The sequence below is a fragment of the Candoia aspera genome, chromosome 3 (assembly GCF_035149785.1).
Source record: "Candoia aspera isolate rCanAsp1 chromosome 3, rCanAsp1.hap2, whole genome shotgun sequence".
Classification (NCBI taxonomy): Eukaryota; Metazoa; Chordata; class Lepidosauria; order Squamata; family Boidae; genus Candoia; species Candoia aspera.
This window is the reverse complement of record NC_086155.1, coordinates 183873431-183900869: the sequence shown is the minus strand read 5'-3', so window position 1 is coordinate 183900869 and position 27439 is coordinate 183873431. Positions and strand designations below refer to the sequence as shown.

General features: G+C 39.3%; 1 protein-coding gene across 2 annotated transcripts in view; it reads left to right on the top strand.

Annotated features, from left to right (window-relative positions):
* The window catches only part of RUNX1T1 (RUNX1 partner transcriptional co-repressor 1), a 160238-nt gene that overhangs the window by 104261 nt on the left and 28538 nt on the right, over nt 1-27439 (top strand). For both annotated transcript variants that reach the window (XM_063299473.1, XM_063299474.1), the window contains 5 exons: nt 98-279; nt 10558-10808; nt 11710-11795; nt 13438-13633; nt 25444-25512. In XM_063299473.1, the coding sequence (XP_063155543.1) occupies nt 98-279; nt 10558-10808; nt 11710-11795; nt 13438-13633; nt 25444-25512 (784 nt within the window). The remainder of the gene's footprint in view (nt 1-97; nt 280-10557; nt 10809-11709; nt 11796-13437; nt 13634-25443; nt 25513-27439) is intronic.

Sequence of the window (27439 nt, the reverse complement as noted above, 5' to 3'; positions counted from 1 at the left end):
AAAAACTGGCTTACATTCCACTTTTGTATCTATATATTTGTAACAAGGCTAATTGCTAACCATTGTATTTCGTGTTGCTCCTTCTCTGATCTTCCAGGCCAATCTGCCCCTGCTACAGCGGGAGCTCCTGCATTGTGCAAGGCTGGCCAAGCAGAATCCCGCCCAGTACCTCGCTCAGCATGAGCAGCTGCTTCTGGATGCCAGCACCACCTCACCTGTTGACTCCTCAGAGCTGCTTCTCGATGTGAACGAAAACGGGAAGAGGCGAACTCCAGACAGGTAAGCCTCTGTGAGCATTTCTTTCAGGCTCAGTAAAATGCCTTTGCAACATTCATTTTGTCTATTTTCTCTAGACAGTATGCCTTCTCTCTGCACAAATGCATAAATCCCCATCATACAGCAAAAAGCCTCCCTTTGGCTTTTTCATGCCAAGTTGTCCAGGTGTGCAACATCTTTGTGTGTGTTTATGTGTGTAAGGATGGGTGACTGAGCATATGCAGAGTATAATGATGGATGAATGTGAATGGAGTGTGTTACTTTAGCTTTGGCATAGCAAAACACTGGCATATGGTAAAAAAGCTACAGTCAGAAAATGTAGCCCTTAAAAGGCAGGAGAGATTTCAAAGCATTGAGTCACTTTGACTGCTGTTTTAAAATATTTAAAGAGGATCTGTAATGAGAAAATGAGGATCTGTGACACCATTTTATTACACAAAGGTGGATGGAAAAATTTGTTGCACAAAGGGAGGAGGATTTTGATTTAGCCATTTTTATAGATTACAGAGGGGTTTACTGTTATGGCACAGGTGTCATTATTACCCCACAGTTTATACATTGGAGATACTTTAACAATGATGTGGAGGATCGTTACTGAATCCAACTGTAGATTATATTTTATTTTGCAACTTATGTAAACACAATGGGCATGATCCAGTTCGCAGTGAACACAAGTGTTCACAAGTGTTCACATGTGGAGAATGTGCATACTCTCAAAAGAGTTCTGTTTCTTTACTTCCAATGTTGCTATTCAGTCCATCAGAGCATATGCAACTTGAACTACCCAGAATGTGGGGAAGGTGTACAGAATTGCCTTTTGTCAAAATGCCTCAGAGTGATTATTTATTAGTAAGATTTCTATACTTGATTCCATATTGGCCTGCACATGATGATTGTATATGACTCATTTGGATAAATCTGCTGAACATATTGAAATACCAAATCTTGTATATGAAATAAACTAAATCAAGGCTCTCAGAGTTGCAGCCTCGTATAAAATATATTGAATGACCACCTGTTGGCTGGACCACAGATAGCACTCCAGGAAGAGATGGCCTGGTGGCTTCTTTGGTTCTCCCCAGCATGTCTCCTGGCAACAGTAAGGCCTGGTTGGTGTGGCTGCACTGTGCTGCCCTTCAGAAATTCTCACCTGCTTCTCCGTTCCATGGCAGGTAGCGCTTCTGGAGCAGTGTCACACTTTTTGAGCAGGGCAGTAGGGAATCAAGACTTGGCTAGAGAAGATAGGGTAGGAGGCTTGAGCTGCCTGAAAGAGAGGAGGAGGAACTAGTCAAAAAGGAAGGATGCTCTGGCCTCCATGCCCCAAAGGCTCTTTGCTGGGCAGGTGTGGGAAAGACAATGAGAAGGCAAGAACTCTCTGCTAGATGAAGGGAGGGAGGGAATATCTATCTACTCAAGGAGAGAGAAGAAAAAGAAAAGCAGGTTGTGGGCAGCTGTCATTTATGTTGCCAAAGTGAAATTATTTTGTGTTGCAAGTAGCTCTGTATTACAGTAAAGTTTTATGTGTTAGTTTGATTGATTAACTGATTATTAGATTTGTGTGCTTCTAAATCATTCTAGACCTCCAGTGGCTTACAATAGTGCAAAACATACAGAGTAATACAATGCCATGGTAACCTGAACAAAACCAATATAGAATGTAGAGCATACTAAGAAAATCAATAATAATAATAATAATAATAATAATAATAATAATAATAATGCAATATAAATATGCTGTACAATATAAAAGTTTAAATCTACTCAGTTCTCAAAGGCCCCGTGAAAGAGTTCAGTTGCTCCTGAATGTCACAATCATGGGTGTGGATCCAACTTCTAGTGGAGGCTGTTCCATAAAATAGGTAGAATAACTAAAAAACATTTTTATCTGGCTTCACCTCTCTCATCTCATAAAAATGGGGAACCACTAGCAATTTTCCCAGGAGGATCACCTCAGATAGATCAGCATAGGTTGGAGCAGGGGAGTCCTGTAGATGCCTTGAATCATTGTTATTTATAAATATATGCTTAATGGCATACTATAATATTCTTCACTTTTGATTCATGCAATGTCTGAAAAGCCACTCAAACTCTAAATAGCATGAGAATCTGAGTTTGAGACCACTGGACTAGATCATGCCATAAGAATGTTTTAAAAGCTGTATCTCTCAGGCCAACTGTAGGTAAAAAACCCCTTGGTTTCCCTAATGGTTCTAATTTCTCTGGTTTTTAGGCCAAATAGTTTGTCACTAGTTTCTTGTTTATTTTTGTTGACTGTAGCTTTCTGTACATCTTTATTTTAAAACACTATTCAGTGTTGGTGCTTCATTAATTTGATTCCTTTTGTGTATAACAGGAAGCCAAGATATGTGAGAATGAGTTGGCACAAGCTCACTGAAGTAGCTAGAAGGGCAATTGATTTTATTTAGACAACATAGTAATTACAGGTGGTCCAGATAAATAATAGACATTTCAGCAATCATTTATATAGTCAGGAAGAGATGCTAATGGGACATTGGTGCACATTGAGATTAAAATAATTAATAAAAGAAGCAGGCAACGTTTTCATTCAACTGGGTCTAGAATCATAGATTGTATCATAGCCAAAGAAGCAACGATATTTATACCCCAGACATACTACAGAAGATAATTTTGTGGAAGTCCAAACATTCAAGGCTATGTTGAAGTTCGAGGATCCAGACCAGTAACCATATCAGACCATCCTCATAAGGTTTTGTACAGAGGAAGCTGTAACTCTGGTGTCAAAATGGTTAACGACTTTTCAGTGACAATGTTAAACCTACCCCATGGTGCGACATGTTCAACTCTTTTTTTCAATTTGCTTTTCATTTCATTGGCAGCCAATACAAATTTTGATTTCATTTTTTATGCTCATTCACCTTCTGTTCTGCAATGAGAGTATTTCTTTGTGAATCTCACAGACTCATTTTAACAAACATGGAACCACTGTAACTTCAACTACAGTGACTGCATTTGGATGTCACGGGAAGACAGATTTGTTAAGAATAAGCTGCATGTAAATGCACTGCTATTTCTTTCAGGTCTCCAAACCACCAGAAATGTTTTAATAAACCAAAGGAATAGCTTATAAAAAAGCATATAATCAACTGCAGTGTATTGTAGGTTTTGAAAAAAGCTGCTGAAAATTCTAACATGGTGGTTTGCACAAGCAGACTTTTGTAGATTTGAAATCACTTTTCTCACAATATGCTGGACATAAAGTAGATAGTAAAGGATTTCAGATGGCACAAAATAGACACTAGAGAAAAGTCTATTTTTACATTCTCCAAGGAGAAGAATGCACAGATAATAAACTTAGAGCTTGATACAGTCACCATCATTAGCAGGACACATGCCTTCCATATCTTGGCTGTATGGTCAAATAGAGAAGAATCAAAAAATTAGAATGGGTACCAAAAATAAAAATATCTGCAACATATTATCTTCTTGAAATTGCTGAAATTTTGTTTTATGTGCTATGGTTCTTGTTCCAGGCTATTTTGGAGAGCAGTTTGTCCTATGTTAAGGGTTTTGCATAGAGCCATACTATGATTGCCTCATGACTAGAGGTAAATTTGGCATCCTGAAGCAAGCTTTTAACAGGTACTTGCCTTCAAGAATGCTGCTCTTTTGAAAGCAGTTTAAGCGCATTTTAAGGAATGCATTTAATTAAACTTTCTGTACCTCTTTTGGCTGGGTCTAGATTTGGTTTTGCTTTGTTTTGTTTTTTGGCAGTTTAATACATTATAAGTGCAAACTATTTTAATGTGGATCCATGTTTAGTAGATTGTCAGGAAAGAAAATTATAACTAATAGTTATCTCCATCCACATTTCCTTGGTATTTGCCCCATTACATGCCACCCGTTCAGTGAAGATAGAAAAGAAATGCAGCATTTCTTGTTTGAACTTTGGTCTAAGCTCCCTCTTACCTAAATTGATTCAGGATTGCTTGAGAAATATATACAACTCCCACTTCTCTTTTCTTTTTTTTTCTTTTTTTGCACTTTCAGCATCTTGTTTGCATATTCATTTTCTGTCTCTTGCTGTTTATCTATATGCCCAGTTCTGCTGTACGCAAACTTTTATGGAACAGCCTGACAGCAGAGCTCTTGGTGAATGTTTTCTTGGTGCATATGGTCTGACATGGATGAGCAGCCACGGTGAGATTTTGGAGTCTATTAAACGAGCTCATTAAAAAGATCAATCTGTTTCTGTAATAACACTGGAAGCCATCAGTCACTGAACGAGAGAAGAGAATGACACCTGAGGAGACAACACATTTTTAATAATTTTGCATTGGTATATTAGAAACCAAGTGAGAAATATCTGTATGTGTGCCTGTATATCTGTCTCTCTATATATATACATACAATTCTTTTTTAGACTTCTGTACAGAAAATTTGTATGTTTTCAGGAAAGAAGAGCCCATTATTTGTGCATTTTTAAAAATCTGTATTCATTTATATATCTTTGTTTTAATAAATGCCATATGCTTTTATACTGAAGGAGACCCGGACCTCTCTAGGTCTGATTAGGAGGGATTATTTTGGTTTTGAGTTTTTGGAGCTAGATTATACTGCATTGGCTTTTCCAATGTAGCTAAGGTGAACTATCTTCAGACTTAATTTCTTAGTTAGAAATTAATACACTGGAGCAGTTTCTTTGGCATTGTGGACCACAGTTCAACATTCTCTTTTATATAATCTCCAATCTCATGAATGACACTTATGTTCTACTCATTTTGTCGTAGTGAACAGCAGTTGCAGCAGACTTGTGAAGGGGATTTTTTTCTCTCTCATCCTTTTCCTCACCCATCTCAAAGTCCAGCCAGTAGCTATTATCCTCTTTTCCCCATGCAATTTTATATTTTTGTACTTTGTAATGAAAATTGTGCAAATCTGGCTTTTGATCTTCAACTAGCATGCGCCCTGGAATCTGTAGGACTTTGTGGTAGAATGCTTGTACTGTTTGCAGACAGTCCTAGGTTCAGTCTCTGATGTCTGAACAGGTAAAAGGATTAAGAACTGATCTCATCCATAATAGGCACACCTAAGCTTGGGAATGCAACTAATAATGAGTTATCCCCTCCCCCAGGAATATAATTAATAATAAGGTGCCCCCCCTTATTTATTTATTGGCCACCCAACTTCAAATGACTGTGGTTGGCATCACAAAATTAAAAACATAATAGTATATGTAAAACAATACCCAACATAATGTAAAATACAGTCGACATATGGGGGAAGACCATGAAAAAAGAAAGCAAAATATCTTAATTCATATTTATATCCATCATCTCTCAGAAAAAAAACAGCCCTGGCTGGTGATCATTGTGCCACTAATAGAAGAAGGGAACTCCAGCTCAGGATAGATGAATAAAGAATTACATAACATTTTAAATTAAGTTATATACTTAAATAAATGCAAGACTCTAGGAAGAGATGAATTACATTCTAGGGTACCAAAGAAATTAGCAAAGGTGATTAGAAACACTAATTGCCATCTTTGAGAATTCTTGGAGAACTGGCGAGGTCCCAGAAGACTGGGGAAAAGCAATGTTACCCTTACCTTTAAAAAGGGAAGGAGGAGGACCTGGACAACTTCAGACTTGTCAGCTTGATGTCTATACTGGCAAGGTCTTTCAGCATATTATTGAACAGTGTATTTGTGAACTTAATTAAAACACTTCTCAAGAGCCACCATTGGTTTACCCCCAAATCACGCCAGACCATTCCTTTCTCCTTTTTAAACAGTTACCAGCTGAATAAATTGAAGAAATGCCATAGACACAGTGAACCTTGACTTCAGCAAAGCATTCCACAAAGATTCTCATTACATCATGGAGGAATATGGGCTAGATGATACAGTAATTAAATTGATTTATAGTTGGCTGAATGGCCATACCCAGAGAGTATTCATAAAGGGTACTCTCAAGATCAGATTGAGAGAAATACAACTGGAATATTGCCGGGTTCTGTTCTGGGCCCTGTTGCTGTTCAAAATTTTTCTTAATGACCTGGATGAAGGGGTTGAGAGGATATGTAGCAAATTTGTAGGTGACACAAAACTAGGAGGAACGGCTAATACTTTAGATGGAAGAGAGAAGATTTAAAAAGATCAGTGCAGGTCTGAACAGTGGGCCACAATCAATAGGGTGAAATTTAACAGAAAAATACAGTATAAACTACTGGGGGTGGGTGGGTAAGCGATAAGTATTGTATAGGATGGGGAAGACCTGGATTGGCAGTAACAAATGGGAAAAGGAGCTAAGTGTTGTAAACCAATTGTGATGCAGCTGCTAAAAAAGCAAATGCTATTTTAGGATGTATTAATAGAAGCATAGAGTCCAGATCATGGGAAGCAGTCCACTCTGTTTTGGTTAGGGCCCCACTTGGATTACTGTGTTTGGTTCTGGGCATCATAGTTTATGACATCAACAAACTGGGCAAATTCAGAGGAGAGCTACCAAAATGGGAGGGGACTAGAAATCAAATCCTGAGTACATTTGGGTTTGAGTTATCTAAAGGGTTATCATATAAAGAGGGAACATGTCTTATTACGTGTTCTCTATTATCCCAGAAAACAGGACCAGAATCAATACATGGAAATGCAGGGAAGTAGATTCTGGCTAGATATTAGGAAGAATTTTATGTTGGTAATAGCAGTCAACCAATTGAATGGATTGCCTAATGAAGTGGTACGTTTCCTTCACTGGCGGTCTTCAAACAGAGGCTAAATAATCATCTGTCTGAAATGCTTTAGCATATCCTGCATCAAGCAGGGCTTTGGAATAGATGACCAACTTCCAACTTCATGATTCTGTTATTTTACTGAACCAGTTTAAATTGAAATAGGAATACACAGCCCAAAATGTTCACATAAATGTTCAGATCCAGATATGTTTCCCCACTTGTAACCTCTTGTCAAAAATACTTGCATTGCAGCTTTGTAAACCAATGCCAGTTTTTCGGTCAGTTGCTCCACCAGTCCAAATCAGTTCAATAAAACACACAGTTTTAACATTTGATATCTCTGTCATAAAACTAAGATATTATCTTCTTCCTAAGGAGATAAATGTTCTTTTTTTAACATTTCTATTACCATTGATAGGCTTATCAAGGAAGAAAGGTCCATCATTTTCTGTATAATAGCGATCTCATGCAATAAAAGTACAGAAAGTTGTCAATTTAGCATAGCTACATATGCATTTGCAGTAGGTTCTCAGCAGTCATTTTGTTTGAAAGGATCCAATTTGGAAAACCAGCATGATCATCTTAAAAGTACAGCTATGTAAACATGTTATGACACTTTTCTTTCAACTCTGTACTTTTGCTTTGTCTGTCCATCCATACTGAGGAGAAAGTGTATTCATTTCAACCTCTGCTTTAATTGCTACTATACAAACAGATATTTAAGAGTGGTCTTTGAGTGTGGAGCTTCTAAAATGCATCTGTAAAATATTTGAATTGTAAACATAGGAATATGCAAAGTTTTGGTTCTTGTGATGTACACTATAAATAAACAGACTTTACTGATTTGCCAAGTTCTTACATTAAAATGGTTATATTATGATTTTGACTGGCCTTTACTGGATAATGAAATATGTGGTATGACCAGAAACTCTACACGGCTTCTCTTACATGGGTAAGGAGCTTGGCCCTGACATCCTGAAGAAAGCATGTAGTATACTGAGTGCCCCTTTGGCCTTTCAGAGCAAGGCCATGTAGCTACAGCCTCTCCCTAAAGCAGAACACAGCAGGAATGGTGTTCCCATGGAGCATTATCAAGCCAAGCCTATGTGTATCTGCCTTCTCCTCCATCTCCAACCATACATGTTTGGGCAATGCATTTAATTAGTGACTGAATTCAAAGAACACATGATTAATGTTTTAAAAGTATATACTGTATTTCTAATTTAAAACTTTTATTTGAAAGAATACTGTACTTTATTCTTGTTTTATTTTTGTTAAACAAGGCAAGTCCCCTCCCTGACTAACTGGGGGTAAACTTCTATGTGCCATCTCCAATAAGGAAGACCAGTCTACTACAACAGTGACCCAGTAGGTAGAAGCAGAAGTCCCCATTTGAGTAGGTGGTCCCTGTGGGACCACTTCTGCCCTTTAAATACAAGACTTCTGTGTGTGCCAAGTCAGTTAGGTAGCAGAGTTCCCCACCCACACCTTCCTCTTTGGCTGTTGTTAATGCATACTATTAATTGTCCTTCCATTTATATGCTTCTAATGGCATTTGCTTATGCATACTTAGAACAATATTTCACAATTTTGGGGGTTGGTGTTTGGCACATAAGTCCAGTTCCATGTCAGGGAAGCATACATTATACTGCCTGCAATTCAGGATGTGGTGGTCTCTGTGAGACCTGGGTGATGGGACCTTAAGTTTGTAGCCTAGCATCACCCTGGATTGCAGAGTAAAGCATATAATTGGCACATGTGCCTGCTGCTTCTGAAGGTACACAATAGGCAGACCGGGTCTAGTCAGCTAATACGTGGACTGTCCAAGAATGTGTCATAATGCTATACTGCACTAATTATCTGTAAAGGTACCCAATAAACTTAAGGCATATCTGCTCATCTTGATGGACAACATCTTGCGGGTCCTTTCTACTGTGTGCTTCTCTCATACTTCCACTTGTGTCATGTTGTCAGCCTTCCAAGGTGGGCCAGGTCAGGAAACAGACACATTAGGATGCTGTTGACAAAGGTTGTAATAACAGAATCTTGAAAGCCCAGTTGCATTTCCCACTTCTTCCTTCTTATACCAGAGAGAATCAAGGCATTGCAACTGTAAGTTTCTTTCTCGCTTTCTTATTTTCCCACACTGAGTCTTTTTTTTTTCTACGAAATGCAGAGCCATCCTAAGCCAAATAAGCTGTCTGTAATATCAGCTTAGCATATTAAAAGAGTGTATGGACCAGGCCAGTAACACAGAGAAGGTGTCCTTTGTGACTTCTGTTTGAGATGTTAACCCTGGTAAGACAGAGTGGCTGTGGGTTAATGGCCCCTCGGTTCCCAGGAATTTGCCATCTTTAGTTCTGGATGGGGTCGCACTGCCCCAGATAGACCCGGTGCATAACCTGGGGTCCTCTTGGACTCACAACTCGTGCTCGAAGAGCAGGTGGCAGTCGTGGCCAGAAGGGCCTTTGCGCAACTTGGTGTTGTGCGCCAGTTACACTCTTTCCTGGAGCGAGAGGCCCTTCAAATGGTCACTCATGCCCTGGTCATCTCCCATATAGACTATTATAGTGCGCTCTACATGGGGCTACCCTTGAAGAGTATCCGGAAGCTTCAACTGGTACAGAATGAGGCCGCATGGGCGATTTTAGGTGCTTCAAGATCAGCACATATAACACCTTTGCTCCACAAGCTGCACTGGGTGCCAGTCTGCCTCCGGGTCCAATTGGTTATCACCTTTAAAGCCCTATATGGTATGGGTCCAGGTTACCTGTGGGACTGTCTCATCCCCGTTTCATCAACCCGTCCCACCCGGTCATGCAGAGAAGACATGCTACAGACCCCATCTGTAAGAGAATTCCATCTGGCAGGGTCCAGGAGCCGGGCCTTCTCTGCAACAGCTCCTGCCTTTGGGACATTCTTCCCCCAGAAGTGAAGTTAGCCCCCTCTCTCCTGGACTTCAGAAAAAAATGAAGACCTGGTTTTGCCACCATGCTTGGATGGGGGAGAGGAATAGCCATTCTTGGGGCTGGCTGGTTCCCTAGTCCTGCCTGGGACAGGCCTTACTGCCTTATGGGCTGAATTAGATCTGCTGTTACTTGGATTTGACTATATTTTATATATTTATTGATTATTGGTATTTATGATTTTTATTGAATTTTAAATTGTCTTTATTGTGAACCGCCCAGGGTCCCTCCTTGTGGGGGAGATGGGCAGTGATAAAATAAATAAATAAATAAATATAGGAAGAGAGGACTGCTACCACTGTATGAGCTGTGTTTATTGCAAAAACCATTCATTCATTTATTCATTTATACATTTTATATTTACCTTTCTTCCCACAGGGCACTCAACCTGAAATGAATACTTATTTCAGTTGAATATGAAATAAGTATCCGCGGTAAATAATCCACTGTTTTCCCCAATCTGACATCTTCCAGATATGTTGGGACAACTGCTCCCTATTACTTTGATGGTATTATGGAAGGCAGAATTATAAAAGTTGTACAGCATTTTCTTGTGGTTTGGAAAAACTCTTAACCAAATGTATTTGTACTTTTTCTTTTTTAGAACCAAAGAAAATGGCTTTGACAGAGAGCCTTTGCACTCAGAGCATCCAAGCAAGCGGCCGTGCACTATTAGCCCAGGCCAGCGGTACAGTCCAAATAACAGCTTGTCTTACCAGCCCAATGGTCTGCCTCACCCCACTCCGCCTCCACCTCAGCATTACCGTTTGGATGATATGGCCATTGCCCACCACTACAGGGACTCATACAGACACCCCAACCACAGGGACCTCAGGGACAGAAACAGACCTATGGGTAAGCAAACTGCTTCCTCAACTGTGGATTTGGTTTCAATGCATACCACACTTCAGTTATTATTTCTATCCCAATGCCTGCCTGACATCCATCTATGAATTGCATTGCTTCTTCTTCTAATATTTAGCTCATGCAGTCAAGCATGGGACCTACATGACAATACAAGTTTTCCCTATATCAGTCAGTGTGCTGGTTATTGAGTGAACAATGAAGCTTTAGCCTGTGAGTTCTCACTACATTAGATCAGAATGGTGTTAGCCAGGAGCAGGGCCCTTTCTACTATAGTCCCCAGGCAATGGCATACTTTGCCTATAGAAGCCAAGAGGTCTTTGTCTTCATTTTGTGTTTTTTTTTTCCTTCATTGGTTTGTAATGATGCTGTCATGGATCAGAGGAAATCTATATACTTACCAGTGAATTATTTTGGTTTGTCTTCATGGGATGTATTACATTAAACGTGTAAGCTGCTTTGAGCAGGTAAAGAAAAAAAGAAACCTCAAATCCATTAACCAAAATAATTCTTCCTATCCTCACTCTTCCCTATTTCTTTCTGAATGTAGGTTAGATCAGGAGGTATGCCAGCTTGCCTTTATGTTTAATGAAGTTCCTCTGCCCTGTCAGGGAATTAGCAGGGGATCCTTGATTTTTTTTTTCTACTTCTCTGAAAATCTTATTGCTAATTGTAAGCATTTTTACACCTCAGGTCCTATGATCTTCTGTCCTATCTTTAATTCTGTTGATTTACTTGACTCTCAAAATATTCCATGAAAATACCGTGCAATGGCCCTAATCAAGCAATACCATGAATGCATGTAATTTATAGCCATAGGCAGAAGATGAAGATATTATTAGATTACTCCTTCATGTTATTAATATTTAATACTTTACACTATTTCTGACAGGGTTGCATGGGACACGTCAAGAAGAAATGATTGATCATAGGCTAACAGATAGAGAATGGGCCGAAGAATGGAAACACCTTGACCATGTAAGGAATGTGACATACAGTATATTCTATATTTCTGTTTAGTAGCATATACAACTTTTAAGTTTAAAATTAGTGAAAAATGCTTTGTTCATAGATTATGAAATTTACAGCCTGACCTATACATGCTTGTAGAGTGTTCCTCATCTGTTATATTATCACAGAGGCAAGCAAAAACCATGAGATTAAGAAACTGGATTCATTATTATGTGTGAACTGACATACATAGTTAATGATGACTATAAGTAGGAAAGTGCCAGTTTGAATGTCTTCTGTTTTGAACTCACTAAAGTGAATTCCTATGATGCTTGCCATCCTCACATGAGATATCACTGAAATTTTGCAAGATTTGGAAAGTTGATGACAATATATTTTTTAAATTATTATTATTTATGCTATTTGGAATGAGCTCTGCTTGGAGATCAGGTGAATGCTATAGTTCCATGCATGTTGCATTGCCAGTTCCTGGGGCACTAATTAGGATGTCCAACTGGACCTGAAATAACCGGACTCAAATTGTCCCTTATTCATGAAACTATTACCTTGAGCCAGCCCATGATCAAATGAGCCCAGCAGATTTCACAGGATCACCATGAAAGCAAAAGTGTGTAGCAGATGGGGGTATAACCATGTAAATTGTTTGTAGGTTGAGTCATGGCAACTGAATTTCTTTTAGGTAGAAACGTTTCGCTGCTTGTCCAAGCAGCTTCTTCAGTCCAGACTCTATTATCTTATTTAAAAATAAATGGGTAACTAGCATACTTAAAGCAGAGCACCAGCTCTTTATATATAAGATATAGGCCCCATACGTATTCTTAAAAAATAAAAAAGCTGGGTGTCTACAGGCAAGCGCTTTATTTCCTGTGCATACTTGATTAGAAAAAAAGAAAATAGGAAACAGAGCTCTAAGCAGCACTGGGAGGAAGGGGGATTCGGAGCATATGGCAGTAAACAGCTGTGTGGTGACAGTTCTGGTCCTTCATCACTGCCTTTATATGAGTGTGTCTGTTACATGTTCTCAAAATTTCAGACATTGCCACCAGTACAGAAAAGGTTGGAACTCCTGGCCAACCACCATGGAGCCCCATGTAGTAGATGCTATAACAGATGCAGCTCTGCTACAATTTGCTGCTGCAAGAGCAGCAGTAGCCACTTGTGTTACCTCTCTTCCCCCCAACCCCAGTAAATATTGCTAGTGGCCCTTCTGAACAGGAACAGACCTGGACTAGCATTTGGACATGCTCTTGCTGGCTGACCACCATGTTAAATTGGTTGAAATCCATCGTGCTGCTTTGTTAATGTCAGGTTGGATATTGTCTTCTAGATAATCAAACATGGCAGCCACCCAGAGTGGTGCTGAGAGCCAGCTTAGTTCTCATTCCACAGCACCACAGTCCATGTAGAAAACATAGCCTGTTTGTGTGCTAGTCAGTGGCAGGAAACTCAAGTAGCATGTCATATTGGCAAAACATGACCATAGTGGATGGTGGGAGCCCTTTTGGCGCCTTCATGCTGAAGACCACTAAAGTGCGACCCTGCCCTATTGAAGCTGGGCCTTATGGGCAGAATATACTTCCAACAAACGTTATACTGAAATATACTTCCAGCAAAGCTTTATCGTTCACTTTCCCCTTCTGACATATAGCTCTTAAACTGCATCATGGACATGGTAGAAAAAACAAGGCGATCTCTCACTGTGCTACGGCGATGTCAAGAAGCTGACCGGGAGGAACTTAATTACTGGATACGGCGGTACAGTGATGCAGAGGACTTAAAAAAAGGCAATGGTAGCAATCATTCCAGACAGCAGAGTCCGGTGAACCCAGATCCCGTCCCTTTAGGTATGGTATCTTTAAACCATTCAAAAACATCTTTGAACTCTTTTATGGTGCTGTGTTTTTGAATTTGCATCTGCCTTCTTTTTTAATCTCAGTCATTTTTTTAGTTGCAGTTTTTGTGGCTATGAAATGGGTTGTCTTTATTTAAAATCACACATTAACAAGAGGGGAAGGGATTACCAAAATGCAACATTTAGCTCTATGCATTCACTTGAATTAGGGTTATATGGGTCCTGTTTATTAGTGTAAGAAAGGAAAGGGGCTAGTAAATTATTATAAATTGATAGGCAAAAGAAGTGGTGTTCTGGTCCTACATTGGTATCTCTTGGAAGTGTAGAATATTAAAACCCCTTTCAAGCACATGCCTTTCACTTGGAGTCTCTCTTTTAAACGCAGCATGACAATGTGTCTTAGATTGTCTTATAAATTATAGAATTTAATAAAAGGGGATATAATCGTGGCAGTGTGCTTCTAGTTCATAAGGAAATTAGTCAACAATTGATGAGTTGCCCCATAGATAATAACTACGGTATCAGTGTAGGTACTATCCCATGCTTATGGCATGTTTTAAAAAATATTCCATCACAAAGAACAAATACTGCTTTTTTTCTGTACATTGCAAATGTCACAAATCCCCCTTTGTCATTTTTAATGAGCTAAACCACCCAGTAAAAATTACCAGCTTGTCATCTCCAGTAGCTATGGATGGAGGAGAGGACGGCCATCTGTTATGCCTTTGTGTCTCCCCCTCCCCCCTTTATGATTTATATTGGTACCCATTCTGTAGATCAGTTTCAATTATAGCTATAATCTATCCATTTTCAGGCTTATAATAATGACTATAATCCAGAATTCTGTGCAACCTTTGCAGTGGGTGAAATAGCAAGCACACATACGCTACTCGCTACTCTGGCTTATGACCTTTCTAATAATAAGAAGAAATGGTGTGAGCTAAGGTACCATAGCAGATGCATGCCGAATTGTGTTCATTCTCAGGCATCTACAGTTAAAAGTAATTTATGAGTGTTGAGATATATCTCTGCTTCAGACCTTAGAGAACTGTTGTTGAAAGAAATAGCATTAGCACAGACTTACAGTTTGAAATATTCCCCTTCCCCACTCCAAAAGCTGTTTTATTGATTTATTAGATTTCTATACTATTGCAATCACAAGAATCAATAACCGTACCTATTATTTGCATACTTCTTTTAAAAAAATAACATCTCCAAAAAGTTTATATAATCTGAACCACATTTTTAAATTTACTATACACTATTTATATTTGCATATACATTTAACCTAAACCATTTGTAATAAATACTTAAATATTGGCTTGGAAGATGTGAGTAAAATTGCTTTAGTTCTGAACAGACAAGCTTTACGTTGTCAATCCACTTGATAGAAGTAGTGAGCAATCATGTAAATAATTATTTTATTCAGACATTTTAGTAGGAGGATATATAACACTTTGAACAGTATTTGATTTTCATCCTCTTAATGAGGAATTCCATTTAATATATCATGTGACATAGATCATATATATAAATTCCATTTAATGTATCATGTGATATAGTAGATACCCTGGAGAAGATGCTGATGCTAGGGAAAGTGGAAGGCAAAAGGAAGCGGGACTGACCAAGGGCAAGATGGATGGATGATATTCTAGAGGTGACGGATTCGACCTTGGGGGAGCTGGGGGTGGTGTTGACCGCCAGGAAGCTCTGGCATGGGCTGGTCTATGAAGTCATGAAGAATGGGAAGCAACTGAACGAATAAACAACAACAACAACATAGTAGATACAATAAGATACATTACCAGTGAAGGTTTCTGGAAAGCCTGAAACACACAGTGCTGCTTTGTACTTGTCATCTAACTCAATACTTTCTGGGTTGAACTGGTAATAGTACTCCAGAGTTTCAGATGGGGATCTTTGCCTTCCTTATCTGGAGATCCATGGATTGATCTTAGACCTTCTGCTTGTGAAAGTTATATTCTACAAATGAGCTACTGTATGCCTCCTTTCTCTTGCTAGTTTCCAGGTAGTAGTTTAAGATGGAACTTGATTGATGGATTATTTATTTAAATACTTAAAATGCATATAGTATGTCAGTCACCAGTACAGAATTCTTGGAGAAGTTAAAAAAAAAATTCTACCCTATTCCAGTTTGTTCCATGTGGAACTTCTAGCAATAGATTTTTCTATAAATTTCTGTTGAAGAAGCAGATTCACTTGCTCAGAGAATACTCACAAGATGTACCATACTTCTTTGAAAAGAGATATATTTTGTGGTCAAGGAAGTTCTTCATTTATATATTTTTTTTCCTAGACCTGTAAATAAATGCTAGATTGGAATATTTTAGGCCTAATTTTATTAAAGGTTATCCAGGACTAAAGACCCAATATGATAAGGTGGCTTACTCCTATGTCAAGTCCATGTCAGTTTCAGCTGTTATGGTTGCCATTTTTCATAACTGGTAACCAGCTAGCAAACATGATCAGTGTCTAGAAGGTAATCATTAGGTAGGAGAGGGACAAACAGCTGCAGTGCAGCTCCTCAGTTAACCTTACCCCAAATGCCATTTTATATGTTGCAAGACTATTTATTCGTCAAATTTATATGGCCACCCATCTCACAAACAAGTGACTTCAGTTGGCATACAACAAAGCTAAAAAAACAATATTTACAAAACAATTATTAATATTATTAAGAGCTTTAAAACTATAAAAACATAAAATAAAAAATAAATATTGGACGAACAGGTGTTAATAATGGTGGAGCTATCTGAATATTTTACCAGTCTTCTGGGGTCCCCAGGCCTGATGTCACAACCAGGTCTTGAGGGACTTTTGGAAAGTCAGGAGGGATGAAGCCAGCCTTACCTCGGGGCGGGGGGGAGAATATTCCATAAAGCCTGCACCACAGCAGAAAAGGCCCACTGCCTAGGACCCGCCAAGTGTAGCTCCCTTGTCAATGGGACCCGCAACAAGCCCTCTCTGCTGGATCTGGTGGGATGAGATGTGATCTGGGAGAGGTGGTCCCTCAAATGACCCAGTCCAATGCCATGTAGGGCTTTAAAGGTCAAAACCTTGAATTGGACCTGGAAACACTGGTAATCAGTGCAGCCTGCAGACCAGAGCTATGACATGCCCTTCTAGAAACACACATAACTACCCACACTGCTGCATTCTGTACCAGCTGAAGCTTCCGGATACACTTCAAGGGCAGCCCAATGTAGAGCGCATTACAGTAGTCCAACCAGGAGGTGACTAGGGCATGAGTGACCGCGAGAAGATCCCTTGGATCTAGGAATAGGTGCACCTGGCACACAATACGAAGTTGAGCAAAGGCCCTCCTAGCCACAACGCCACCTGTTCTTTGAGCAGGAGTTGTGAGTCTAGGAGGATCCCCAGATTGTGCACAGGGTCTGTCTGGGGCAGTGCAACCCCATCCAGCGCCAAAGATGGCATAGTGCTAGAACTGGCAGGCCCCAAAACCCAAAGCCACTCAGTCTTGCCAGGATTCAGCTGAAGCCTGTTGTTCCCCACCCAGACCCTCACGGCCTTCAGGCACCAGAATAAGACTTCCACAGCATCACTTAATTTGCCTGGGGTAGAGATATATAGTTGGTATCATGTCACCCCATGGCAATGGATAAGCTCACCCAGCAGCCCCATTCAGATGTTGAATAGGAGTGGGGAGAGTATCAACCCCTGCAGCACCACACAAAGTAGGGGCTAAGGGTGGGATCTCCCCGCCCCCCCAATCACCAACTGGAATCGACCCCAGAGAAAAGCAGACTAGCACAACACTATGCCGTCCACCCCCAATCCTTGGAGTTGATCCAGAAAGATACCATGGTCGATGGTATTGAAAGTCGCTGAGAGGTCAAGTAGGGCAAGGACGGATGCACAACCCCCATCCTGCCCACTCCAGAGATCATCTAAAAGCATGACCAATGCCGTTTCCATTCCATACCCAGGTCTAAATCCTGATTGAAAAAGATCCAGATAATCCGCTTCATTCAAGGTCCTCTGAAGCTGCTGTGCAACCACCTTCTCAACCACCTTTCCTGGAAAAGGGAGGTTAGATACTGGACGAACATTGTCCAGAATAATAGGGTCCAGCAGTGGCTTCTTATGGAGGGGACAAACCAAGACTTCCTTAAGAGGTAATCGAACAACCCCCTCACTCAAAGAATAATTTACCACCACTAGAACCCACTCATACAACACCTCCCAAGCTGCTTTCACAAGCCAGGAGGACCATCGATCTAAGAAGCAGGTGGCTGAGCTCACAGTCCTAAGGACCTTTTCCAAATTATCAAGCCCAACAGGTTGAAACTGTTTCCAGATAACCGGACAAGATTCTTTTCCCCTGGACCTACAACAAGACCAGTGTCCAACTGTGAGCAAATTTGAGTGACTTTGTCTTCTGCAAATTCTTCCGCCCTCCTGGAATGTGAGAATGACCTTGGAAGATGGGGGAAGAGATACTGCCTGTCAGATAGAAGGGGAAGGAGCTGCAATTGAGTAACAGACAGAGAAACTTAGAAAGGATCTGCCCTAACTTGGCAGGCAGTAAAAAGGGACAGTGGGACATTTGTACTTTCAGACTTGCAAGATTCTGTTAATGTAGTCCAACAATAAAGTAGAAGTAGCTCATCTGGTTGTGTTTCCTGTCTGGTTTACCTGGGAGGGCTGACACTGAATTATCTTGCCTCTTATTTTACTAGATCAATTAGACTTTGGCTGCATGGTTTAAATGAGAATTCAAGTCCATCAGGTTCTAGTTGTATTTTTTACTATTATTCAAAGAATTCCTCCACTACTTCCATCATACCCCAATATAATAATTTGCTAATAATAGATATGCAAATATGAACAGAGCTGTATTTTTTTCTAAGGTCTATGAAGATGCTCAAGGAATTGTGATAAATATAATGAGTAAGAGGTTCTTTTATCCAGCTGTCAGTTTGTTTTAGCTGTCAACATGCACCTTCTCTTTCCATGCTTACAACACTGGTGATTTCTGTTACATCAAATTCCCATATGATTTGTTGAATTCCAAAGTGCTTCCTACTAACAGGATTATAGACTTTCCTTTTCTTGAGGTTGACTAATCTGCTTTATATTACTTTGACAATGGGACATGTCATCTTAATTTGTAAGGATCTCGTGAGCTGAGTAAAATAATTGGTTAATGGTATTCATTACATAGGGTATGTCAAATCCATTGCAGTTTTGGTCATATTTCATTTTGCTTTGTGATTTACTGTTTTCTTACAACTCTGAACATAGATATATATTGGTCCAGTAGTTAGTGTAGAACGAATTCAGTGAGTTCCTTCCATTCTCTAAAACTGTGATTATCCTATTGTCACTTGCAAAGTAATACATTAACATCCAAGGAATATTTTTACTATTCTCTTTGGTCAAAAGTTACATCTCTGATATGGAAGGATTTTGTAAATGTTGTTTTGAAGCCTCTGACTATTCTTGGAAAATAGAACAGAAGCAAACTTATCTTTTTAAAAAATTAAAATGTGTCCAAGAAATTGAACACCAGTCAATGAATGTTGATATTGGACAGAATTCTAAAACAGAATATTAATTAGCTAGTCCACATCTAGAAAAAGAGCATTGATTATGAGATACAAGCGCTGTTTATAAGAATTAGTCAACTGTTATCTCTTTTGATAGAATTATTAGTCATAAGAGTGATGAAAATGTATGTTGATTACAACAAAGCATTTGACAGAATTCTCTATGAAATTCTTTTGAACAAGGTAGAAAAATGTAGATTAAAATGATTTAATCTGGTTAAATAACTGTTTCCAAGAAATGTCTTGAATATAGCCACAGACCTTTTTGTAGAATCCAGATTATTTCTATTGTTATGAATTAAGTCAATGAGAGAGTAGGGAGAGAGGCCATGAGGTTGGGAGGGACCATTAACACCATACAAGATAGAGTCAAGATTCAAACATGTTGACAGGCTGCAACGCTGGGCTTGAAACCAAGGAGAAATTCAACATAGATAAATGTCATGTACCAACGTGACAATATTTGTCCTCTTCAGAAAAGCAGCTGTGTAGAGATGAAATTGATAATACACATTCTTGGCATTGCTCATACCTCTCTTATCTAGGAGTAAAATTCCAGAAGCCCATGAAGACACAAACAGAAATATACAACAAATATCAGAGGCACATTAGTTTCCTCTTACATCTCCATCAAGTCTTCCTGTAAGACTTGGTGCTATTATTTACGATCATCTGCAAAAGCAATCTTTGTAGTTGAAGGTAATCAGGAGTCTGCTATTCAGGAAATATTCTACACACTGCATACTGGTTGCACACTGGTTTAAAACTAGAATAGCTGCTACTGGATACTTAAGTTAGATCTATTGTCGACACTATATGGAACTTCAGAAGATCTATCCCAGTAGTTTCACATACATGTTAATACATCAGATTCTGTTCCCTAAAATACCATGTTGACTACAAGCTCACAGAAAAAACACCCGACTAGATAGATAGCACAGGAATAACTTAACAGATGCAACATATCTTCTGTTTAATTTGCTGCAATAAAATTATATGTTCTCCGCATCAAGAGTTGCTAGAAATAGTACCATAAACATTGAGAAAAATGCATTTATGTCAGGTACCAAAGACATAAAGACCATCCGCCAGAGGTGCTAAGTTTTCTTAATCATATAAGAAAACAAAAGTGTTATCAAAATGGTATGACCTAATTTGCACATCGTGGACTAATGCGTGATTTAGATTGTATGCTTCTCTGAAACCAGTTATGCAGTTCGAACTCAAAAATTATGCACAAAAACATGTTAGGGAATGTTATATAGAAAACAGTAAATCAGAGAAAGATGAATAGAAATAACATATTTATTTATTTTCTATCCCACCTTTATTATTTTGATAAATAACTCAAGGCAGCGAACATACCTAATACTCCCTCCTCCTCCTCTCCCCACAACAACCACCCTGTGAGGTGAGTTGGACTGAGAGTGAGTGACTGGCCCAAGGTCACCCAGCTGGCTTTCAGGCCTAAGGCCGGACTAGACAGGTTATTATGGGGAAAGAGTGGAGGAAACAGTGCTATGTATGATATCACGGGCACTTGGAGGAAAGGTGGATGTAACATGGAAATAAATAAGTAACCTCAGAATAGTAAGAAATGTAGTGGAATGAGAACTTTGAAATCTAAAAAAGGTAGATACAGACTGACTGATACATCTCTGTTGGGATCATGCATGTAAGAGAGATCTTATCCCAGGCTAAGCAGAGTTTCTTAGGAATGGTATATCATTTATTTTAACAGAAGAAGGACACTCTTTTAAACTAAAGTGTTTATTATTTCAGCCAGCAAACAAGATATGGTATTTAAAAAAATAGTTTTGTTTACTCTGTTCTAGAATTATGGAGATATTTGTCTGAAAACACAAAGTCCCCCAGGCTAGCTTCATCATATCCATTTTTAAAATTATTTTTAAAACATAGATGTATGTTTCTTATTATTTTCAGCATATATTATGCCATACTTCCATCTTCAGAAAATAAAATTAAAAACCATGTGGAAGTCTTTCATAAGATCTTGATTTAATCTTTCTAACAGTGTCTTGGCTTCATTATCTATATGAATTATGGTTGGAATATGAGCTTGATTGATCTTTGTGCCTGGAAATTGCGCCAATTAGTTGGCAATCCGGTGAATGATATCATTGAATTCCATTTAGCTTTGACTGTTACATACCTAAACAAATCAATACAGCATTTTCGTTCCAGTTTTTTTAGCATCATACCAAAAGGCCATAGTGAAAATCATGGCTGTATTTCATAGCTTCTGCTCTTTTCTAACAGAAAATATTAATTCTAGAGTTCTATAATTCCTAGTAATGTTACCTTTCTTGTAGCATCCAAAGGTCACATTATTCAGCATAGTTTCATTGATTTTAAGATCTAGTTATGGGTTTTATAATAATGCAAGCAGTTAGCATTAAAAAAAAAGTTTATGGTTTTGCTTTGTTTTTGTGGTTTGTGTTACTTTCCTTGCTCTGAACTATCACTCAGTTTTTTGTCATGGGATCTATGTCCTGGATCATTTAAAAACATTTTTCTAGCCCAGCACTCTAAGTAGTGCTAGGCTTCATTGAAATTTCCAATGATGTGTCCAGCTTGCTGTTGCTTGTAGACCTTAGAAAGATGCCACTTGAGCTTTGCTTCAGGGGAGAGAGTACTTAGAAGCAGTAATATCAAACATGCAAAATATCTCCTTGTTGCACAGCTCTGCCAGGGCTTCAGCTGTATTGCTAGTAGATAAAACAGACAAGTCCCCAAGTGCATTCAGGAAATCATCTGGATTCAGCACTTGGATTGGACTGTCTTGACTGATATTTCACCCCTGGAAAGGCTGATAGCAGCCACCAGTATCAAACTGACTGAAGAGTGCATGACATGAGATTTACAACCAGGGCCTCTACTTTCCGATCGCCATCTCAAACTGAATACCAAATCCAGTGTACATCCTGCTGCACGAACCAGGCCAAAATGAAAAGGTCCTTGATCATGGCGAAAATGAAATCCTGAGCCACTGCTAACTAGGCAACCTTAGTGTGACCTTTTCTTTGAGTAGGAATTAATTTAATTGTTGCTGCCAACTGCCTTTCAGCTGTAGTTTTAATCACCACCCTCCCATTAGGAAATAGGTGCAAGTGCTGAACACAGTTGCAGAATCTTCATGAATATTCAGCAAGATACACACGCAGGTCACTTTATTAAATGTATACTAATTAACATTATAGAAAAACTTACGCTAGGCTCTATTCAGGATGAAGCTTATGATGTCTTGTTACAACTAGCTATAGACAAAAGGTGTTCAGACTATCCACTCCTCCACCAAGTGTCCACAGACCGGGGAAGTAAACCCCATCTCAAAGGGGTACTTACGCACAGTACAGCCTCTCTCCAAAATATCCCAAAACAGTGCGTATTATTGATGATGATGTGGCAGTATTTGTGATCAGTCTAAAAATAGTGATGGATATGATTAACATTGAACATACACAGGAAAAGTGATTCCTCTTTCTGCTGAAGAACAAACAGGTTTACCTAAAGAAGACATTGGTAACTAAAAAAGCAAGGTGTATTCTAAAGATGCAAGTTATAGAAAAGATTACTAAAGAATTAAAAGAGATAAAGGCAAGGTTTATATTTTATTTAACTGGATAGAACATAGCCTTGCTATGTTCTATCCAGTGCATATTTGATAGAATCCAGTGCATATTTGATAGAATCCAGATGGAGCTATAGCTTCAAGCTTAACATACAAGTGAAGCCTGAAAAAGACTGCAAAGAATGATATGTCTCCTAAGAATAACCAGGATATACTCAGGATATGAGCTTTCACCACAAGAACGTGTCAGCACTGATTACAGCCCTCTTGTCCTTTAACCTTTAGGCCTGAGGGCTGCCAACCACAAGGGATTAAAAAAAAACAAGACTTCCACAAATCTCCAAATCTAAATCAAAATAGCCCAAAAGAAGCAGAGAAAGCATGCATAAGCCAAACTACAAGGAGCAAACATTATAATCTTTTATAAGGGCAAAAGGTGAAGATAGCATTGGACAAAAGAGGAGCCAAGTCTTTAAGCTAAGGAGCCAAGCACAAATCAAAGTCCAGAGTTGGATTATGCAGTCCAATACCCTGCCCAGTGCAGGAATCTATTACTACAGAATCCACTACTGGCTAGATACATAAGATTGCATATATATTGTCTCATAAGGAAATGCCAAAGTTGAGTCGAGAAAACAAATGCAGCTCATCAGAAAGTGGATCATAACTGAGATCTCTAAAGCCATAAAGTTTCCAACAGCAATTTGTTACAGCCCAATTGCAATTCCCTACCAGTTGCTACTTCAGAAATTTTCTTTCCTCACTCTCCTCCATATCCCTAATCATCTCATTTCACCAAAGCGTAATTTAGAGAGACCAGCAGCATTTGGCAACTCCATCCCATTATAGTCCCAGCTCTTCCCCAATACTTGTGCATGAGAGTAGAGTACTCCAACTTAAGGGTCGCAAAAGGGCCACCTTAGGGGTCATTCCCTTAGCAGCAACCCTACTAATGGCAATACCACCACCTCAGGGAGTAACAGTTATGTTGAGAGCCAGAATTTCTCAGAGCAGACATACCAGTTATATCAACAGTCTGAATTCACCCAGTTTTAAGATCAAAAACACAGGGCAAAACAACTGGCAACAGCAAGCAAAAGAAGCCTCCCGTAGAGATGACCTTGGAGAAACTATGCAGAGATGGTTACAAAAACATGCTTAAGACTGGGAAACAAAGAAAACATAGGAGGAAACTCAAACTGGTTCCACCCTAAATCCTTGAAATATAAGAGGGAGTGAGGGAAAATGCAGTCAGGCTTTCAAGATTCTGTTACTAATAAAATATAGTTCCACTCAAACTTGTGGAGCCAGTATCCTGGCCTGGTCTACCTCAAAGGGCTGACACTTCCAAATTATGTACAATGGGTAAAATAATTACCCTTTTATTGCTAACAAAAGGCAATCAACCATTTAAGGTGTTTGCATCTAGTGTGCAGTAAAGATTCTTACCTACTGTACTGTGTGTCTAAGGAGCTTCAGTGAGTTTGAACCTAAGACCTCAGTCAAGCTGTATCAAGAGTAGCATCCAAGAACTACCCCCAAGTTCTCTCAAAAAAACCCCCTGAAACAGGCAATAATCCTTTTAAAGCCAGGGAGCTGGCCATGCAATCGTTATACAGAAAGGTTCCACCAGGACAAGTGTTCAGTACCCTTGATCCTGCAAACATCAGGGGCAGTTGTTTGCAGCAGCTCTTCTCCTAAAGAAGAACAATAATCCTTTCATACCCACAGAATACATGTTGCAATCTTTATGCAGAGAGACTAGGTAAGTTTTCAGTGGTCCTTATCCTGCAAACAGCACTAGCAGGGACAGTTCTTCTCCCAAGGTGCCAAGTTCACCAGTCACAGAGTCCTTTTATACCTAGTCAGCAATAGTGATTTCTTTAGTAGAGAACAGCTGTTGGCGCAAACCCATAGATCAATGTTTCTCAACCTTGGCAACTTTAAGATATGTGGAGCTGGCTGGGAAAGGCTGGGAGTTGAAGTCCACATATCTTAAAGTTGCAAAGGTTGAGAAACACTGCCATAGATGTTCAGTTTGTTCGCTACAATCATAAACTAAAGGGATGCAATTATAATTAGCTTTCCTATTATTCTGGAATTAGGAATCTTGACTGCCATTCTTAGTTTGTGTTCACAAATTCTTTCTCTATCTTAGAACAGGATCCAGTTATCTGGTACGAAGTTAAAGAAAAATATTTGCTGCAATTATTTTGTAATACCAAGGGTAGATTACAGTGGCTAATACTAGCTTTTCCCCAACATAGATTTTCAATTATACTGGTATTGTTATTCTTACTTTTCCAAAATCTGTCTATACGTGAATATAAACAAGTATGAAGAATATCATTTAAGTAGCCTTCAGAAATCTGGATATTAGTGGAGGATAGAATTATATCAAATTCATTTAATATGAGCCAACTGAAATGTTTCGTAAGAAATGTTGGAGTAAAAGCATTTTTACTTTGACCCTTTTCATTTTTAATCAAGGTTATATTTTCAGTTCCTTGACTGAATTATGAAAAACACCCTTAAAAAAATGAAAAGAAAGCTCTGTTTAACTGGTATTTAAAATATACTTTTTTGTTTCTCTCATTCTTCCCCTGGTTCTTATAGACTCACATCGGGAATTCCTTCACAGGCCTGCTTCTGGATATGTGCCAGAGGAGATCTGGAAGAAAGCTGGTAAGAATTGTTTAAAAACATGAGCATAGCAGTTTGGCAGCTGTGTGCATTTGTTAATGCTTTGATATAAGGAATTTAAAAAAGGAAAAAGAAAGGCATTACTGATAAACCAAAGTTTCAATTCATAATGCTAGGCTGGAATGGATCAGAACACAAAATAATTTTAATTACAGCAGCGTCTATGTCAGAAGATAAGGGGATGTCAATATAACACTAAAGGAAGAAAGAAACCCAGATTGTATCACATTTCCTTCTGGAGAAGTTGTGGCTGAATCTAAGGATTTTTAAAATCCTTACTCCAATGGTTGGCAGGCAGGCAAGCAATATCTGCTGATAAAGCCATTGCATTTTAGGAGGAGATCTACACCATTTTTCACCTATATGCTTTGGTTGAAGCCTGATCTACAAATTAATATTTGTATTTGCTTGATTGCAGTCAAATCCATTGGCTTAACCCAAAGAAAATATAGCCTGGTAAACTGTCTGTCTTAGTGATGCTGATAAAGTTGGGAACCAACATCAGAAGTGAATTTGGGGGATGAAAGTTTTTGAAGTCCACAATCTGGATCAAAGAAGGATTCCCATCTTTTTACCAGTTACTGCTGATCACCCAGATCCCCGTTCTTTCCCGATATTACTCCTCCCATTATTTACTAGCAAACAAGATTAGGTGTAGCAATGAGTAGGAAGAGGGATTTTTCCTCTTATTTTCCTATCTCTTTCTACAGGGATGAGGAATGGCTTTCAGGATTGGGAGTTTACAAAACCTAGTACATAGCAAAAAAAAAAAGGGGGGGTTCCCTTTTTCCTCACTTACGTTTCCTTCTTCTCATTGGAACTATTGGCAATATCTCCAGTTTGCAATAAACAAAGGCAAGAATTGCAAAGTTGTTTTGTGGGACTGATTGGAAGGAAGAGACTTCTCATTTTCTCACCGCTGAATGGATCAAGAAATGAAATTATTTGTTTCTGATTTTTGGGGAACAAAAGGAGTTCATTTGGGGGCCAGGCCAAGGAAATCTTTGAGCATCTCCCCATTTCTAGTTTTGTGTTGGATACTTCCTGTGCTCTTTCTAAATGCTAGCACAAAAGTTGTCACAAACGTTCCTGTTATTAGTGTTATCCTACCTTTTAAGACATTAAGACAGAAGTGTGTTCAGATGAGATTTATTTATTTATTTATTTATTCTTCAAACTTCTATTACCGCCCATCTCCCCCAAGAAAGGGGGACTCTGGGCGGTTTATAATAAAACCAAGATTAAAATCATAAAATATAAATTACAATAAATACACCAATAAATAAAAATAAAATAAATACCAAACCCAAGGGGCAACGTTCTTATTCAGTGGGAAAGATCTATGGTGCTAGCCACCCCCAAGATGAGCTATTACCTCTCCCATCCCAAGCGAGGCGGCAGAACCAGGTTTTCAAGTTCTTCCGGAAGGCCGGGAGTGCAGGGGCCTGCCTCACCTCCGAGGGCAGAATATTCCACAGGGCAGGTGCCACTGCAGAGAAGGCACGTCTCCTGGACCCCACCAGGTGGAATTCCCTAACCTGCAGGATTCGCAGCATACCCTCTCTGCATGACCAGGTAGGATGGGTCGATGTTAAGGGGATGAGATGCTCCCTCAGGTAACCTGGCCCCTTGCCATGTAGGGCTTTAAAGGTCATAACCAACACCTTGAATTGGACCTGGAAGCAAACTGGCACCCAGTGCAGCTCATGCAGTAAATGTGTTATAGGTGCTGATCTCAGGGCACCGAGAATCACCCACGTGGCTGCATTCTGGACCAGCTGAAGCCTCCAGTTACTCTTCAAGGGTAGCCTCATGTAGAGTGCATTGCAGTAGTCTATATGAGAGATGACCAGGGCATGAGTGACTGTTCGGAGGGCCTCTCACTCCAGGAACGGTCGTAACTGGCACA